Source organism: Gossypium raimondii, chromosome 4, assembly GCF_025698545.1.
Source record: "Gossypium raimondii isolate GPD5lz chromosome 4, ASM2569854v1, whole genome shotgun sequence".
NCBI lineage: Eukaryota > Viridiplantae > Streptophyta > Magnoliopsida > Malvales > Malvaceae > Gossypium > Gossypium raimondii.
Window position 1 is genome coordinate 50,436,822 of NC_068568.1, and position 17,095 is coordinate 50,453,916.

Here is a 17,095-nt window from a genome sequence, read left to right on the forward strand (position 1 = left end):
GTAAAAAAAGTGTTAGTAACAAATTAAAAAAAATCAATTAAACCATTTAAAATTTAAAATATCATAAAATTTATAAAAAATTATAAAAAGTTATAAAATGTTTAAATTATAAATTATTTATTAAAAGGAACAAAACCGACTCAATAAAAGAGTAGTGGTCAACTTTTTTAAATAAATCTTATAACCATTGGATTTTAATGGGTTAATATTGTTCAAATATATTTTCAAGTACTACAAACTCAAAAACAAAGTTTCTACTTGACTTAAACTTTCTACAAAAGTTTTTGGGAGCCCTTAAGTCTTTTAAAATGTTTCTCAACCACATTTTTTAAGGTTCTCAATTTTGTCTCGAGACAAAACCATATTGTCTTGAGACTAACCAACATCAAAGCTAAGGTATGCTTTAGAGGAGCCTTATCTTGAGATAATCATATGCAATTGTCTTGAGACATATGGTCAACTATCTCGAACATGCCTATTGTGTCTCAAGACCTCATGCTCCAATGGTTATATTTGTTCTTCCTATCTCGAGACAAGGGTTATATGTCTCGAGACATATTGTTAAATGTGTGAAATAAATTCCTCCAATGGCTCCAAACGTCCAAAAATCATTTAGATGGTATATATTCAAGTCAAGAACACTTGAAGACACTTGACAAGAACATCAAAACATAGAAATCAAGAGAAAAAAAAATCAAATTCTTTATTTCTTAATTTTCTCTTGTACATATCTCTTAGGTGCTTATTGTTAGATCATTTTATCATTCTCATTTCAATTCTTTGAGAGCTAAACACTTGTAAACACACACCTTTGAGAGGCTTTTATTGTTTACATATTTTCTTCTACCTACAAAAGGTTACTTAACTTAAGGTTTTTGAAGCCTAAAACCTTAAGTAATTTGTAGAGAATTTTAGTTGAGCCACAAAAAATAGAAAGGGTTTTGGTTAAGCCATAAAAACTTGGGGAAAGTTCTATCTTAGTCTTGTGAAAAAGATAGGGATTGTAAATGTTATACCTTTTCCTTGAAAGGTAATTCAAGCATAGTAAATTTGGAAAGTCTTGGTTGAGGTATACCAAGGTAGTGGAGGTAGGCAATTGGAGTCTAATTACTATAAATCGAATTGTCCAAGCCATTCTTCCCTTTCCTTATCATTTAGAAAGGTTTATAAAAATTTTTAAAATACCAATTCACCCTATCTTAGTATTTTTAGGCCTAACAATTGTATTTTTAAGCCTAACAATTGGTATTAGAGCTTGTTATTCATCAAAGGTTTAACCATCAAGAGAAAATATTTGAGGCGAAAAATATTGAGTTTAGATGGAATTTGAGTCAAAGCCAACAACTTTTCAAAAAGGCCATTCCATCATACGTCCTCCACTCCTACACGAAGAAAACCATTCCAATTGAAAAGTGAGGATGAAATCTTTGTCCAAACATTTGATTATGGTGCTTGGAGGATAATCTCAAAAGGTCCACTGGAGATACCCAATGAGGAAGAAAGATGGGATGAAAATGATAACCAAGGCTCAATCCAATTCCAAAGCTATGTACACACTCCTTTGTGCTATGAGTTGTTGGAAACAATAGATTTTTGGAAGCTTTTAGGCATATTCTTGATTAGTAAAGGTGGAGATTTGGTTATTAAAATTATGGTTTTATATTCTACCCCATTAGACATTTATAATGGTATATCATATGCTCAAAATGGTTGAGTATTGAATAAGAAATTGATGCTCAAAGTAAGCCACTTGTGAAATATGTTGAGGAAAATGGAAAGTTTAGTCCTACATTGGTTAGATAAGTGTGGAATATGTTTATATGTATGAACCAACTTGGTGGTTATTTAATGATTAAACTAATGCTCTCCCTCACACGTAGGGAGGGTGTGTTGGGGGTGCACTCGCACGACATGGGCAACGCAAAATGTTCGGGCTGATCTGACCCTTCTAGGCCTGCAGATATTTTAGCCTCATACGTAATTTTATTTTTAGTCAAATTTTTTAAAACCGAAATCATTTGCAGGAAGGAGACGCATGAAATTTTTCTCTATTTTTCCTGCAATAATTTCGAGAATCTTTTCCTGCATATTTCTTTAGCAAGGTTGCAGTTCGTTGATCATTGCAATCGTGCTACTGCCGTGCTCATCTCGTTGTTGTACCCTGGGAGACAATCAACCAACGTTTCTCTAGCACCAAAGGAGCAATCGAATCTGTCTTAAGGAAACTGTAAAAACAAACCTTAACTACCAGTCTGTTTTTTCTGCCTACTTATGAGTATAAAAATTTCAATCCAGTTTTTATTTCCAATTTAATTTTTCAAATTATATATATCTATATTATTCTAGTTCGATCTTGTGATTTAAATAAATATTTTACATTACTGTTTATTTCATTAACATGTGTGCAACATGAGTGAAGAAATCTTCAACAAAGTTTCCTCGTGTGGAAGTGCCAAAGAAATATGGGATAGACTTAAGGACATTTATGGAGACAAGAAGGAAGAAAATGAGACTAAGAGGCCTTGTGAGAAGGAAAGCTCAAGTAATGAGGAAAGCAAAGATGAGCAATCAAGTGAAAGTCTCCCCACGAATCCAAATGTGATGTGTTTTATGGCTCTTGAAGAGCAGGAGGTATCTTTTAGTTCGTATGATTTAAATTCATATTCTTTTGATGAGCTACAAATGTTTTCAATGAGTTAGTATTGGAATTTGAGACCATGAATTCTAAATACAAGAAAATGATCTAAAAATTCAAAATTGAAAATGATTTTCTTTTGAAAACAAAAATTGATTTGAAAAGTCAAAATGAAAAACTGAAAATAAATTTTGAGACTTCCAAAAGATAGTTGAATTTTTTGAAAAAGAAAATTTTGAGTTGAAAATGAAATTTGAGAGCTTAAAAAAGGAAAATGAAATCGTTTGGAAATCTCTTTTTTGAATATGGAAAAGTGTGAACATGGTCATACTACGCATACTTTTCCTATTAAGAAAGGACTAAATATAAAATAAAGCAAGTATATGTTCCTAAAGAAACAAGAGACCTTGTGACTAATGTTCAAGGACGAAAGCAATTTGGATACCAAAATCCAAGTAAATGTATCTTGTAGGTGTGCTGGAGGAACGAGGAGCAAAAGCACAATAAATTTAGATGCTCTTTGCACACAAAGGAAGGATGGGTAACCTCTAAACTAACACTTTAATGAAAATGATTAAACTGGTTGCTTATTGATGTTTTGTTTTTAAACATAATTTGGAATTGAATTGATGGATATATTGATATGACGATCAGTTACAAATTGATCAGGAAAATCAGAATCATATGACGAAGGAGAAGACTTCATCAGAAGATTTTGAGCCCATGGCACAATAAAAAATTTCAAAAGATTTTAAAGAATCCAGGGTCGAGTTGACGGAGCTTAAAGAGCCTGAAATAATGGTTCCATATTCTGAAAAGCTCCTAAAAGGAAGATGCAAGAACAGATTGAAACAAGATCTGGGAAGTGATAGGCGGGTACCATATGAGTTTACTGAAGGTTATAACAGAGTTCCTCCATCCTATCATAAATCAAAGTTTATCAATGTGCATTACAGTGATTGTGTTGGTAAGTACATTCCTCGTGTGATTCTTATAGATTTTGACCCCGGAGGAAGGTGCATTTCTCATGCTACTCAAATCAGTCTTGAATTTAGAACTAAGTATAGTATTAGATCGGGTTCTTATGTTCATGTATTTAGTCTTGATAATTTCCTGTTGGGACAATACAATGCTACTAACAAATGGGCTACAGGCCATTACCCTGAAGCTGCTAAGTCGATTGACCTTGTACTTGATTTTGTCCATGGAGAAGGTAAAATTGGTGGTTGCCTTCAAACGTTTCGAGGTTGTCTTTCTTTAGGAGGAAGAATTGAATCTGAAAAAAAGTTAACCTCATTTATGTTGAAGTTAAAGTAGGAGTACTTTGGTGGGTCGATGTTGACTTCTCAATTTTTCAAGCCCTTGGAATCCCTAATACTGTTGTCAATCTTTTGGTGAGGGTCATTTGGTTCTTGACAATGAAGCCTTGCCCGGAAATTATTTTTGGACACAATTCATGAGTTTCAGCTTTGGTAATATGGATCATTTGATAGTAACCACCATATATGGAGTTACATGCTGATTACGAGTGTTTGACAACCCAACTTTGATCTCAAGGATCTTATTAACGCTCTCCCTCAACTTCAAAGTATGCTGTTGTATTTTTCTCCAAAGTGGGCAGCAACAATATATGAAGCTACATAATTTTGGAATTCAAAGCTGCCTTGAGAACTTTGGAATTCAAGAAGTTAAGGCAGAAATCATAGCAACGAATTTAGGCGCAAGGTTTTTGAAAGTCGTGGCTACTACCATTTTTTGGTTAATTGTCCTAATTGTGGTTGGATCTCTTGGATAAATGGAACTGTTACCATGATCTTTGCTTCCTTGTCAATGGCTGATGCGGAAGCATTCTTTAATGAGTCATATGACAGTTATTTTGTGCCGCTGGAAATGACTTATTTTCCACATTTGACAGGTGATATATCTACCATGACATCTCTTATGTTTCAAGCATGACTCAAGCTTGTTTTTTCATATAATTATCAGTCCCAAAGTTTGGCACTAAACATTTTCTTAAAGCCGAATACAATATACTAAGTTGACAACTAGGTGATTACCTACATACAATCAAGTTGATGTATGCATTTTATGTATAGTCCAAAGCAAACAAACAAAATTCTTTTAAGAACAAAACCTATAAGCAAAATAAAATATTTAAGAAACATTCCTAAAACCACATTTAGTAGGCCTGAAAGAATACGTTGCAAGAGAATTATGGGAACTACTTGTCACTTTCACCCGCAGGGAGTAAGCTTTTTATTGCCTGCACCTCGAGGATTGTCATCTTTCCAGTCATCCCATGCTCGTGCCTTCTCTTGGGCGGCATCATCGTCTTCATCATCTTCACTTGGTCCCATCTTTGGTTTGTCCTTGTACCATGCTGAGTTAGCTTCTTCAAACATTTTTGCATTCCTCTCCTGCCACTTATTCATCATTTCCATCTCCCTCAGACCAGCTTCCTCGATGCTTATAGTTGGCATCCTACAACAAGATAATTTTATTAGTAATTAAAAACAATGCATACAAGAAACACAACATTCTAGGGAAGGGATAACATGGAAAGATGTTTGAACAAAAACATAATTTGATGCCCAAATCTGTCCTTCATCCCCGACAATAAAACAGAAAGTAAATAGTAGTAGTATTTCAGGACAGGGATTTACCGATAAGCAGGTTGGAAAACTTGTGCTGCCATCCTTTCCCTTTCACTTGTTAGGCTCCCACCTATAAGGCTTTGTGGTCCAAAGATCATTGGCTGGTGTTTGTGGTCATGTGCTTGCGATACATTTGCCCTTCCTTCAATAACATCTTGAGCAAATGTAGCACAAGTAATAGGTGCCGCAGGTTGAGTATACCGTGCACGAGCTGCAGCATCACGATGCCATGCCTCTGCTTTCTTGGTGCGATCATCAAGGATAGCCTGAGAAAATTCCTTTTCCCCATCCTGAAATACAAGAGAAATAACCATCAATCCATAATATGAAAATGGTTCATCAGAAATACTGTCAAAAATTGAGTAGAAATATAAAGAAGCAATTTTATGATTCCTTCAGACAGCCATTTAATTTCTGAAACTCAAAAAAAAGAAAAAAAAATATTAATCTTTTCCATCACAAGCTACCGGAAAGCTGGACATTACTGCACTGGCCAGAGTAATGCACAAGAAATTGAGCATTGTCACCAATTAATGGCAGATTGTAACAAGTTATGGTTGGGCAGCAACGCAATGATAAGATTACAGTAAATCGAGTAACGTTTATCCTTTAAACAACAATGTTCTGCTTCAGCGATTTAGTTAAATATTTCCGAAAATTTGTAGAAGAATTTCCACTTTGCTCCAACGTCAAAGGCCAGTTGGCCAAGTGGCATGCCTAGAGAATGAACTTAGGGGCTAAGATGCCTCTAACAGGGGAAAATGTTTCTTCTATTTATCAGAAAAAATAAGTAACCAATTCCTTAATGGGGCTTAACGGTGTCAATCTTGGCACCGGACATTTAGATGTCCCCTTCCGAGGCTTAACATCATAAAAAATTTATCTTAAAAGTAATGATCTACATCTCCTAAGTGAGTGTAAAGTGTGAATCCACAAGCTGTGCTTTACTCAAAGCTTTAAATCTTCTAGTAGAAAATTTCAGCTAACTCATTGCTAAAAAATTCAGAAGGCAGACAACTACCTTTTTTAGGAAAAATAAGCACAAGTACTGAATACAACAGTTAAAGCTATAGATCATTTAAGCAGATTAATACCTTGAGCTGTTTCTCCTTTATTGCAGAAAGCATTTCCTCTTCCTTCTTCAGCATTTCAAGCAGATCAAAAGCCTACAATTGCAGTATCATGCATAAAGTGGTTACAAAGTTATTGCTATGATGAGGGAAAAAATTAAGCTTTTACATGGCAGATTTTATTGAAATGTATGTAAGACTAACCTTACAAATAGCCAATGAGATAGTAGTAAGCCAAGCCTGCACAAGGAATTTGCCATTCTTTTAGGGATACCATATAGTTGTGCCAAATCAATAAGAACAGCTAATATCTTCAATAATAAGCATTAGGTGTATCATTTCAGTTTCAAAGCATAATACATTTATTCTGACAACAAAATAACCAAATTTACAGTATCAGCAGCAGACTTCATGAGGTAAAAAGCACATAATCATAATTTTAGGTAAAAAAGATGGAGCCAATATTTCCTTTGTATGCGTAGTTGCAAAGGGTAATGCGGGAGGTCCTAGTAATATCCAGTAGGTAAATATCATATTTACATCAGATTTCGGGGCGGGTGGGGGGGGGGACAGTTATAGCATCATAAAAAAGTAAAAGTCAAGTTAGAAAAAAGCCCAATTCTAACTTAGTGAGTATAACCTCACAAGAACATTTAAAACTACTAGATTCCAATCACTCAGAACAGAATCACAACTCTATTGAGAACTTGCTTATGATAAAACTACAAACACAGGAAATAAATATAAAACAATTCAGGGGAAGCCTTATCAATTAAGGGCCCTAATTAAACCTTCAGTGCCTGATTTATGAGCAAAAGCACAAGAAGTAAAAAAAAAAAGAAAAAACAGTTCAAAAGTAACCTTAGAAAATAGCCTTAACTAATGCTTTGCTACATACGATTTTTATTTTTAAAAAATTAGTAAAATAGTTGCCAAGAGATTCCTTGTCACCAATACATGCAAACCTTCCACAAGTTCCATGTATTCACAGATTTTCACAAGATAATATCAAGCTTGACGTCTAGTAGGGAAGTCTTAACAGTAACACCACATCTAAATTCATTTAGAAGGTATTTCTAGCAGAAAACTAACCTCTCGTTCCTCCTCCCCATCATCATCAAGCAGATCATCCTCTCCAACCTCCACAGGAGTGGATAAGGTAGCTGCTTTTGTTGAACGTCCACGCCGCTCCTTCCGCTCCTTTATTTCTGTAAGTTTTGCCTCTGCAGCCCTTTGGCGTCTAAAACGAGCAATCTGTAAACAGGCACAAAAGCAACTCATTCAACTCAACTATCTGGAATGAATAAAACAATGACAAATTTTCATGTTGTTTGCAAAAATAAATATTACTACCTTCAAAGCTCTTCGGTCAGCAAAAGAATTTGAAGCTCCTTGCACAGAAGCTTCCAACTCTTCCTGTGGTACAAGTTCCATTGCTTCACAAAATGAAATGAATTCCTAGAAGACACGATAAGTTCATTAAATTCCAGTTGACATAAAAGAGAACAAAAGATAAATTAAAACTTTTAACAGAATAAAAAAATAATTACAAGAGCAACATTCGTTAAATATTATCTTTAAGGCAAAACTTTCAAAATGAGCATTCAACCACACTTTGAATTCACGTTGAGAACCAAACTTTACCTTCAATTTAGCTTGCGAAATCTTGAGAATCTGAATCCTTTCCTCCTGCGCAAGCTTTTCCGTCAGCTCTGCCAGATAAAACGGTACCTGAAGGGTAAAACAACAGTTAGAACTTGAGATACTACTTAAATTACAGCCATTACTACTTTGTCAAATTATTCTAAAAATGAAGAATGAATAACTCCCAAGTTATTTAAGGAGAGAGAGAATAAGTAATTACAGAACTAAGAATCAAAATTTCAAAGAAAGCTTAATTGAGATACTAAGTTACTAAGTATAAGTTATATAAGGAAAAACGAAATGAAAACATAGATGATTACCAGAAGGTACTTGAGATTGTTGGTGCTGATATCATCTTTGGTCTCATTGGATGAGAAAAGCCCTAGCTTGCTTATCATGTCCTCGCACTTCTCCAGCACCTCGCATCCTTTCTTTACCAGATCCTGCGGAACCCATGGAATTGATATTCATCAGATCGGCGTCGAAAGAACAATGAATCAAGCATAAGAAGAGGTTGTACCTGATCAGCACCGGACTCCGTGACCGTAAGATGGATCTTACGAGCTTGTTCGAAGAGAGCTGACAACGACATATCCTCCACTTTGCGTTCACCCATGGGTGACTATCGAAAACCCTAGAATTTAAACCAAAACTTCGGGGAAAAAAAGAAGAAAACAAAATAGAAAATCTTGAATCCAATGGGTGACTATGGTTTCGAATTTTAGTAATCTTATGGCTAAATTGAAGATCACACCTTTTCTACAAAGAAAGAAAACTAATTGATCTGAGAAACTGGAAGTTGAAAGAGAAGTCGAAAGAACCCAGTCAGGGATGACAGATGGTGTATTTATAGAAGCTAGTGTGTGGATAACGTCATTGCCTTGGCATGGCCATCTCCATCTAAGTTTCGCCACGTCAATTATATCAAGGAATAAGTAACATTTAGTCCTTCAATTTCGTCACTTTTTTTTATTCTGGTCCCTGAAACTTTTTGTTTCATATTACTCTCAGAATCTTGGATTTTTTTTCTTAATTTGATCCCTGAATTTGGATTTTATTAAGGTATGATGACATGGCATCTTAAGGTTTGAAACGTGATTACCTAATTTATTAAGATTATATATATTTAAAATTTTCAAGAATGACCAAATTGAGAATAGTTTTCATATATTGAGACTAATGTGGACTAAAAATTTCAAAACCAAATTAAAAAGCTGTTAAATTCAAAGACTAAATATTAATTTATCTCTTATATTCATTATGAGTGAAAGACATACACACTCATTTAAATTACCATATAAATATGGCCTGTGAATTGATCCCACGGCCTGAAGGATAAGTGAAGTAGTAAAATATTTATGATTAAACATTTGAGTTTTATTTATTTTATTTTCATTTTCGATAAAAATAGTAAAATACTAAACCCATGCATATTCATTATTTTCCTAAAAGAAATTTTTAAGTGAATCACGAGGGTGTGGTTAGAGGTGATCATGGCCGGGCTTGAAATATGGGTTTAAAAATTTGTCCAAGCCTGGCCCGAAAGAAAATCGTTAAGCCCGAGCCCAGCCTATATTAAATTTTACAACACCAAAATAGCATATTTTAAAAAGAAAATAGCATATTAAATTTTAAAAAATTATATTTGATTAAAAATAAAAAATATATATTTAATATATAATTCGGGTCGGGCCGAGCCCGTGCAAAAAAAATTTTACCTGAGGCCCGGCCTATTTTCTAAACGGGTCTCGTTTTTTTGCCCAAACTCATATTTCGGGCCTATATTTTTACCCGAACCCTTCTATTTTTCGGGCAGGCCGTCGGGCCAGGCCGAGTAGCCCAACCCATGATCATCTCTAGGTGTGGTCTAGTCTAGGTGTTTGATTTGGAGAGTTCTTACATTAAAATCGATGATATACTTCCTTAAAGTTGTAATGCCTCAATTTTTTAAGTATACTAAATGGCGTTTGTTTCAAAAATTGGTACAATGAAACATATAAGAGAATTTAAAGACAAGCTTTATAAATGAAGTCTTAAGAATTGTAAAAGCTACAAAATGGTGATTAAAATTTGGCTATAATTTTTTTTGCTATTGAACTATGAAACGTTACATTTTGGTCATTAAAGTTATTGACTTATAACGTTTTGATCACTCCTCCGTTAATGGCCATTACAACTTTAACGGAAAAATGAGATGACATATTAATTTAAAGGTAAATATCTAATTTGATCCTTGAACTACACCTAAAACATTCAATTTGGTACTTTTACAACATTTTTAACAATAATTCTAAAAGAATAAAAATTCTAAAAATATTAAAATTCTGAAAAATCATTATTTATTCTTTTGAAATTATAAAATATTTTATAAAAATTATAATTATGTAAAAGAAATTTTTAAAATCTAAAAATTATATAATAAATATATTTTGAGAAGGTCTTTTCTTCTCTTTTCTTTTCTGTTTTGGATTAGTAAATTGCAATTTGCGATCATATTATATTGAATTTTTCTTTCCTTAGTCAATTTTGGGTCATTATTCACATGGTAGTGTTAAAACAAAAATTTAAAAATAAAAGTGTATACAAAATAGATTTAAATTATTATTATTATTATAATTTAAAACATATAAATTTAATTAATTCATTCAAATGAATGAGACCATACAATTTGGGGAATAACAAACACTCGTTGTAGGCAGTAAATGACAAATTCCGTCAACACAACAAAGGCTTCAGCCTCAATATCGATAGAATACTATGGCACGTTGACAATTGACTCTGTCACAACTCGAACATAACATATATGGAGTTATTGCAACACTTAGGGTGAGTTTGGATGGGCGGTGCGTTTACCTGCGGTTAGTGTAAAAACAGTGGTGGCTGAGAGATTAGATACTGTAGCGTGAGACAAAAAGTAAGCTAAACGCACCGCACCGCACCCAATCGCCCATCCAAACCCACCCTTAATACAATGAGAAAATCAGTCCCGGATGGTCCAAAGCAGCAAACATAAATCGGCAAAGGAATCGAGCATCCACCAAACTAGAGAGGACGGAGACACAACTAGCCCTAAAATCACTCACAAAAGCAAAATTACATGCATAACCAAGACTAAAAAAGCATACTATAAGAATAGACAAAAACTTCTAAAAATGAAGACTTATTAGACAATGAAAAAACAAACAAAAGAAACATATAAAACTTAAGACAAGTCTAAACCGGCTTATGAAATCATTTATTATTTTGAAATACTCTCAAAACAGAAACATATTAAGAATTAACAAAAAAGCCGCCCACTTTCTAAAAGAAACTGCTGATGGTTGGTGGTGTTTGAGCGATGATAGGTATCGTCATATGTCCATCATAACTTGCGAAGACAACAAAAATACCCACAAATTAAATAGATTTGTAAACTGAAAAGAGAGAAAACACATGAAGTGAATGAGAAGAAAAAATGAAGAGAGGGTTGACGGATAGAAAGAAAAGGCGGGCGATAGCTAGCACGAAAGCTAGCACCGGTGCTAGACAAAACAAAAAGACAAAGTATATCTAATAAGGGAGATTAGTTAAAAAATAATAATATCTAAAGACAAGTTTAAAATACATAATTAAAGCTTTTAAATTTATTTTAATTTGTTTGTAAGAATAGAATGGGTTTCCACATTAAACCGAATACATTCAGTCTCTCCTTACATATTGAAAGCCCATCGCATCCTACTGAAGCCAATGTTTTAATGTGTCAAATGGGACATCAAAATAACAAGTATCTAACTCATCGGGTGCAGAAGACTTGGCTAGGTAATCTGCTATGTAATTCACCTCTCTCAAAACATGCAACACTCACACTTGTCAATCCCTTCCACAAAGCTCCCAAATGTGTCGCACCATTGAAGCTGAGCAAGAGACAGCATCTAGCTATTTATCAGCTGTACTGCCTATTTATTCTCACTTTCCACCTCCACTTTCTTAAACCCTTTGCGCTATGCAAGTTCCAAGCCATGAAAACTGCCCAAAGCTCTGCATTAAGGATCCCTCCCATTCGTGTATCTTTCCGAAAGCCACTATCCATAGACCCTCTTCATCTCGTATTACCCCACCGATTAACGACCAGTCGTATTGCCCCATCAACGTTAACCTTTACCCATCCAGGTGGGGGAGCACACCAATGTACCAACAGAGGTGAGAGAGTAAAGCCCATTTGCGCCATAAGGCGGCTTGTTTAATACTAGATCCCCTGCTCAAACAACTAGCGATGATAGCCTCTGTGCTGAATTGGATTCCTGAAATAAACAAAGTTCATGTTCTTCAAATGTTGGAAGTCTGCTGTTTGGGGTACTTTTTTGGCAAATTTGGAAGAACAGGAACTTTGTTTTATTTCAGGAATACAATTTCAGCGTATCATCACCAGTTGCTTGCGTTGGGCATCTAGTACCAAACATGCTACCTTATGGTGCAACACGGGCTTTACAAGCTCACCTTTGATGGTACAATGGTGTTCTCCCTAACCTGGATGGGTAAAGGTTGACGTTGATGCATGGTGCATGCAATCCATGCAGGAAACGGCTAGTTGTCAATCGGTGGGTAATACGACTTGAAGAGCTTCAATGTATAGTAGGCTTTTGGTAAGCTAAGGTATTGATACGAGTATGGGGCCAATAGTCAGCCCAACAACATGTTTGGTTTAACTTTCTATGAAACATATTTGACGAGTTCAAAAGATCTTGTGAATTGTGAACTATTTTTTTTTATGAGAATCAATTTTTTTTTGATTGAGATGTTTTTGATCAATGAAAGACTACGACGAATATTAATTTAAGTTTAAATTATGGTTGAGTATATTTTAAAGCTTAATTTTGATTATATATGAGTTTAATATTTTCAATTGTTTAAAAGTTTCTTATTTCTCAGTTAAATAGAAAGTTTAGCTCTAGGTATGATGTTTAATTATTTTATTATTCAATAAAGTGTCTCTTATTCAAGATCCGATTATCTCCCACTTCAAATCTCTTAAATATTTATTTATTGTTCTTGATTTTTTTTTTAGTTTTGCTTGCTATCGAAATACCCTTTCTCACTTGGCTTCTTCTTTTGTTCAAGGTTACTTTCTTGTCAATTAGGGTTCAACTTGCTTTGATTCGGTTTTTCCTAACCTCAAACAGCTTGAATCTCGATATTATCTGTTGCACCCCTGCTATTCTTATCAAGTATGGGAGGCATCCTTAAGTTAGAGCTTTGGGCAGTTTTCACTGGCTTGTAACTTGCATGGCGCAAAGGGTTTACGAAGTGGAGGTGGAGAGTGATTAATAGTAAGGATGCTGTTTCTTGCTCAGCTTCAGTGGTGCAACACATTTGGGAGCTTTGTGGAAGTGCAAGTGTCGCATGTTTTGAGAGGCGAATTACATGGCAGATTAGCTAGCCAAGTCTTGCGCATCCAATGAGTTAGATACTTGTTATTTTGTTGTCCCATTTGACAAATTAAGGGTGAGTTTGGATGGGCGGTGCGTTTACCTACGGTTAGCGTAAAAATAGCAGTGGCGGTGAGATTAGACACTGTAGCGATACTGTGGCGTAAGACAAAAAGTAAATTAAATGCATCGCACCGCACCCAATCGCCCATCCAAACCCACCCTAAAACATTGGCTTCGGTAGGATGCGGTGGACTTTCAATATGTAAGGAGAGATTGAATGTAGAAACCCACTCTTTTCTAATTAAAAATAAATAAATAAAAACTATTAACAAAATAGATTTTTCAAACAATAAAAACAATATAAAAAATTAACATTTTATAAAATTTAAACATATCAGCACGCTGAAACTCACATCCTCCTACATTGACAACAATACCAACCGAGTTAATACAATTCATAAAATTTACAACCCCTCTAATTAACTCTTAGTAAAACCCCCAACTACCGATCAAAATTATTAATGTTACTTTGGAAGATGTTATGAGTGAGAAGTGAGTCGGATATATATAATCTATTGCTTTCAAACTTTTATAATGTTGTACTAGAAAGGAACCCTTGATATTATATTCCAATACACCATTTCTTCCCCTTTTTAGCTTTTTCCCTCTTCTTTTCCTTATTGCTTTGATGGATAGAATTTGGTGTTTGTGAGGCATATCTTAGAGCACTAACAAGGAAATGAGGAAAAAGTAATGATCATTGAGATTATTTATTTTATTTTGCTTAATATGTATATGTATGCATGCATGCCTCACAGAATTTTTATGTGACATGTACAAATCTTGTATACAGAATATTTGCATGAAATAAAAGCGTGTAAACAAATTAATGAGGATTTCTGTTGATGTTTGTAGTTTTTTTTTGTATGAATGCTGCAGAGACACGTGATTACATTTGTTTTGAGTGCAGTTTTTCAAAGAAAGTGCGACAGTCGATTTTGCAGAGGAAAGGCTGGGAGAACTTGGAGATAAGAGTTAGCTTGAGTGATATTGAAATTTAAAGGAAAGTGCTTGCTTGTTACTTACTTAAGTTTACTTAGAATGCATATCTGTATGTGATATAGAGACAAAATAACAAGAGGTTGTGTTTTACTTTGTACTTCTTGAGGTATCATTGGTTAATTTGTTGTATAACTTACTGTACAATATTTTTTTTGTTCTTTTGTAACAGTTTAACTACTTTTTTGGATTAAAGGATTTCATAATTCGTAAAAAATAAAATGTAATCGATCTCTCAATGATAGTCCCACGTATAAAGCATGAGAATGCTCATAAAGCTACCAAAATGGGCGATGAGTCATATAGCATGCAAGTTGATGAAGAAATAAAAGATTCCAATATATTGCATTTTATCCATTGTTTTGGTGTAATAAGATGGAGGAAAATTTATTTAGTATATTAATAGTAATATAATTGTAACAACATCAATATTAAACTAGTTCACTGTTCAGTAGTAAAAGATTATTGAATAAGTAGAATTGAAGTATTACTCTATCAAATATCACTTGTCTTTAATGAAAGGAAAAACCTACTAGGGGCTGAAGTGTTCTGCAGAATTAGTAGCAAGCAAAGAGTGTGTTTGCTGCTGCCCAGTCGACCGCTGCTAGCTGTTCTCAAACAAAAATGGGGGTTGCTGGCTGTTCCCAAACAGAATGGATGCATGGTCGCCCCTCCTATGGGCTATTACAAATGTAATGTCGATGCCGCAGGTCTGGAACAATATGGGGCTGCTGGTTTTGTAGCGGTAATTCAAGATAGTAATGGCCATGTTGTGAAATGCTTTTCCGGTATTGAAGAAGCCTTGTTGAACCGTTGTATAGTGTCACGGGCTGCAAATAAAAACCCATGATTAATGCACAAAAAATATCCTATGAATATAACACCCCTATATCCGGTTCGATTTAAGGAACTTGATATAGGAATATTACATATTTTTTTTTCTTACTACTTGGAACACACTTGATCTTCCTAAGTACATGCCTTTCTATTTAAAATTTTGAAACATATCCTCTTGGCACTTGGAGATGATGAGATGGATGCTCACAACCTCAATTACAACTCTTCAAAATCACTGTACCTAATCTGCGCACGGAAAACAAAACCGTACTCTGAGTAAAACTCAGTGGTATTTTTATAATCCGAATAGTTAAAAGACACGATAATATAATAAGCACAATTAAATTATAAGGACATATTAATGTCTAGTATCATGACTATCATTTTTTTTATTAAACAATATCTTATTCGCACAATTGCTATATAAATGGTTATTCACATATCAAACTATATTTATTCGTACAATGGCATGCAATAGTCAATTCATGAATACATCATTATATACCATACTCAATTTTCATCACTTGCTATATAATAGCTTTCTATAATTTGTTCACATATCATTTAAACAATGACACTATCCATTCCACATTCAATTCATGAGTATTTAACTTATGTATGCCATGTATTTACAACATATGTCACATTCTATTTTCAATTCACTATATCAATTTCATTTCTCATACCATGCCATTTAAATATCAATTATAAAACTTTATTATATGTTTACTCCTATTAACATGACTCGAACTCGGACGGATACATGGATCCAACCAAAACACACCAGTTTGGCACCCAGTGCCTCATCGGTTAATTTGAAGTAATAATTTGACACCCAGTGTCTCATCGGCTAAACCGAAGTAAATTGACACCCAATGCCTCATCGAATTAATCCTAAGTAATAAATTGACACCCAGTGTCTCATTGACTCAAAGTCGAAAAAAGCCCTAAACTCTTCCAATCTTATGGCATGCCATCTATATCCGACTCAGCCCGATACAGTTAATAGGGTTCCAATTCACTTTTCAAATACAACCAATATTCATTTCAATTCAAATAATCAATATATTCATATATATATATATATATATATATATATATATATATATACCAATTCAATCAATATAAATTCAATAAATTCATCACATATTAAATCAATCCATTTCAATTGCAAAACACAATAATTCTCACCTCAACACTTACCATATACATTAAATTAAAAATACAACAATTAATAACTAGTTTCGGATTATAGAAATACAAACCGAAAATTCTGAGCTATTCGACGTCGACTTTATCTTTTCCCTTTTTAGTCGATGATTCCGGTACGACGTTAGCTACGGAATTAAAACAATTAAAATTCATCAATACAACACAGCACAATTCAATTTCATATTTAATATTTCAATTTTTACTCAAATATTGCCTAAATTTCAATTTAGTCCCTAAACCGAGACTAACTTTTATTCTTCACATTTAGTTCTTTATTTTCATGCAAATTCTACTTTAGACTAAATTCAACTCCCTGTTTTCACATAAATCCCTAAATTTCAAAATTTTCACAATTTAGTCCCTATTACTCAAAACTTATAATTTATTCCACAATTTAATCCCTTTCTCAATTCTAACTTAAAAATCTATCAATTTAATCCCTAATACTCAAATTATTCAACATAGACAACATCTAAAGATCCAATAATTTCTAAAATTTCAGCATAGGTTAAGTAGTATTTAATACTAGCATTTCAAAAACATAAAATTACAAGAAAATGGATTAAATTGACTAAC

At 33.9% G+C, this 17,095-nt stretch overlaps 1 protein-coding gene across 1 annotated transcript; it reads right to left on the bottom strand.

Annotated features, from left to right (window-relative positions):
* Positions 1 to 4,574: 4,574 nt before the first annotated feature.
* Positions 4,575 to 8,824, bottom strand: LOC105779436 (PP2A regulatory subunit TAP46). Its single transcript, XM_012603192.2, has 9 exons — positions 8,524 to 8,824; positions 8,324 to 8,446; positions 8,004 to 8,090; positions 7,713 to 7,817; positions 7,452 to 7,613; positions 6,564 to 6,599; positions 6,384 to 6,455; positions 5,299 to 5,579; positions 4,575 to 5,116 (listed from the first exon to the last, which is right to left on the bottom strand). The coding sequence occupies exons 1-9, from the start codon at positions 8,617 to 8,619 to the stop codon at positions 4,870 to 4,872; spliced, it is 1,209 nt and encodes a 402-aa protein (XP_012458646.1). The 5' UTR covers positions 8,620 to 8,824; the 3' UTR covers positions 4,575 to 4,869.
* Positions 8,825 to 17,095: the final 8,271 nt, after the last annotated feature.

Bases quoted from the DNA above. Each gene is read 5' to 3' on its own strand.
- LOC105779436 (XM_012603192.2), bottom strand. From the start codon at position 8,619: ATGGGTGAACGCAAAGTGGAGGATATGTCGTTGTCAGCTCTCTTCGAA. The intron at 7,818-8,003 runs GTAAAGTTTGGT...CGTGTCTTCTAG, and splicing joins TTTCGCAAGCTAAATTGAAG to GAATTCATTTCATTTTGTGA. The intron at 5,580-6,383 runs GTATTAATCTGC...CTTGTATTTCAG, and splicing joins TAAAGGAGAAACAGCTCAAG to GATGGGGAAAAGGAATTTTC.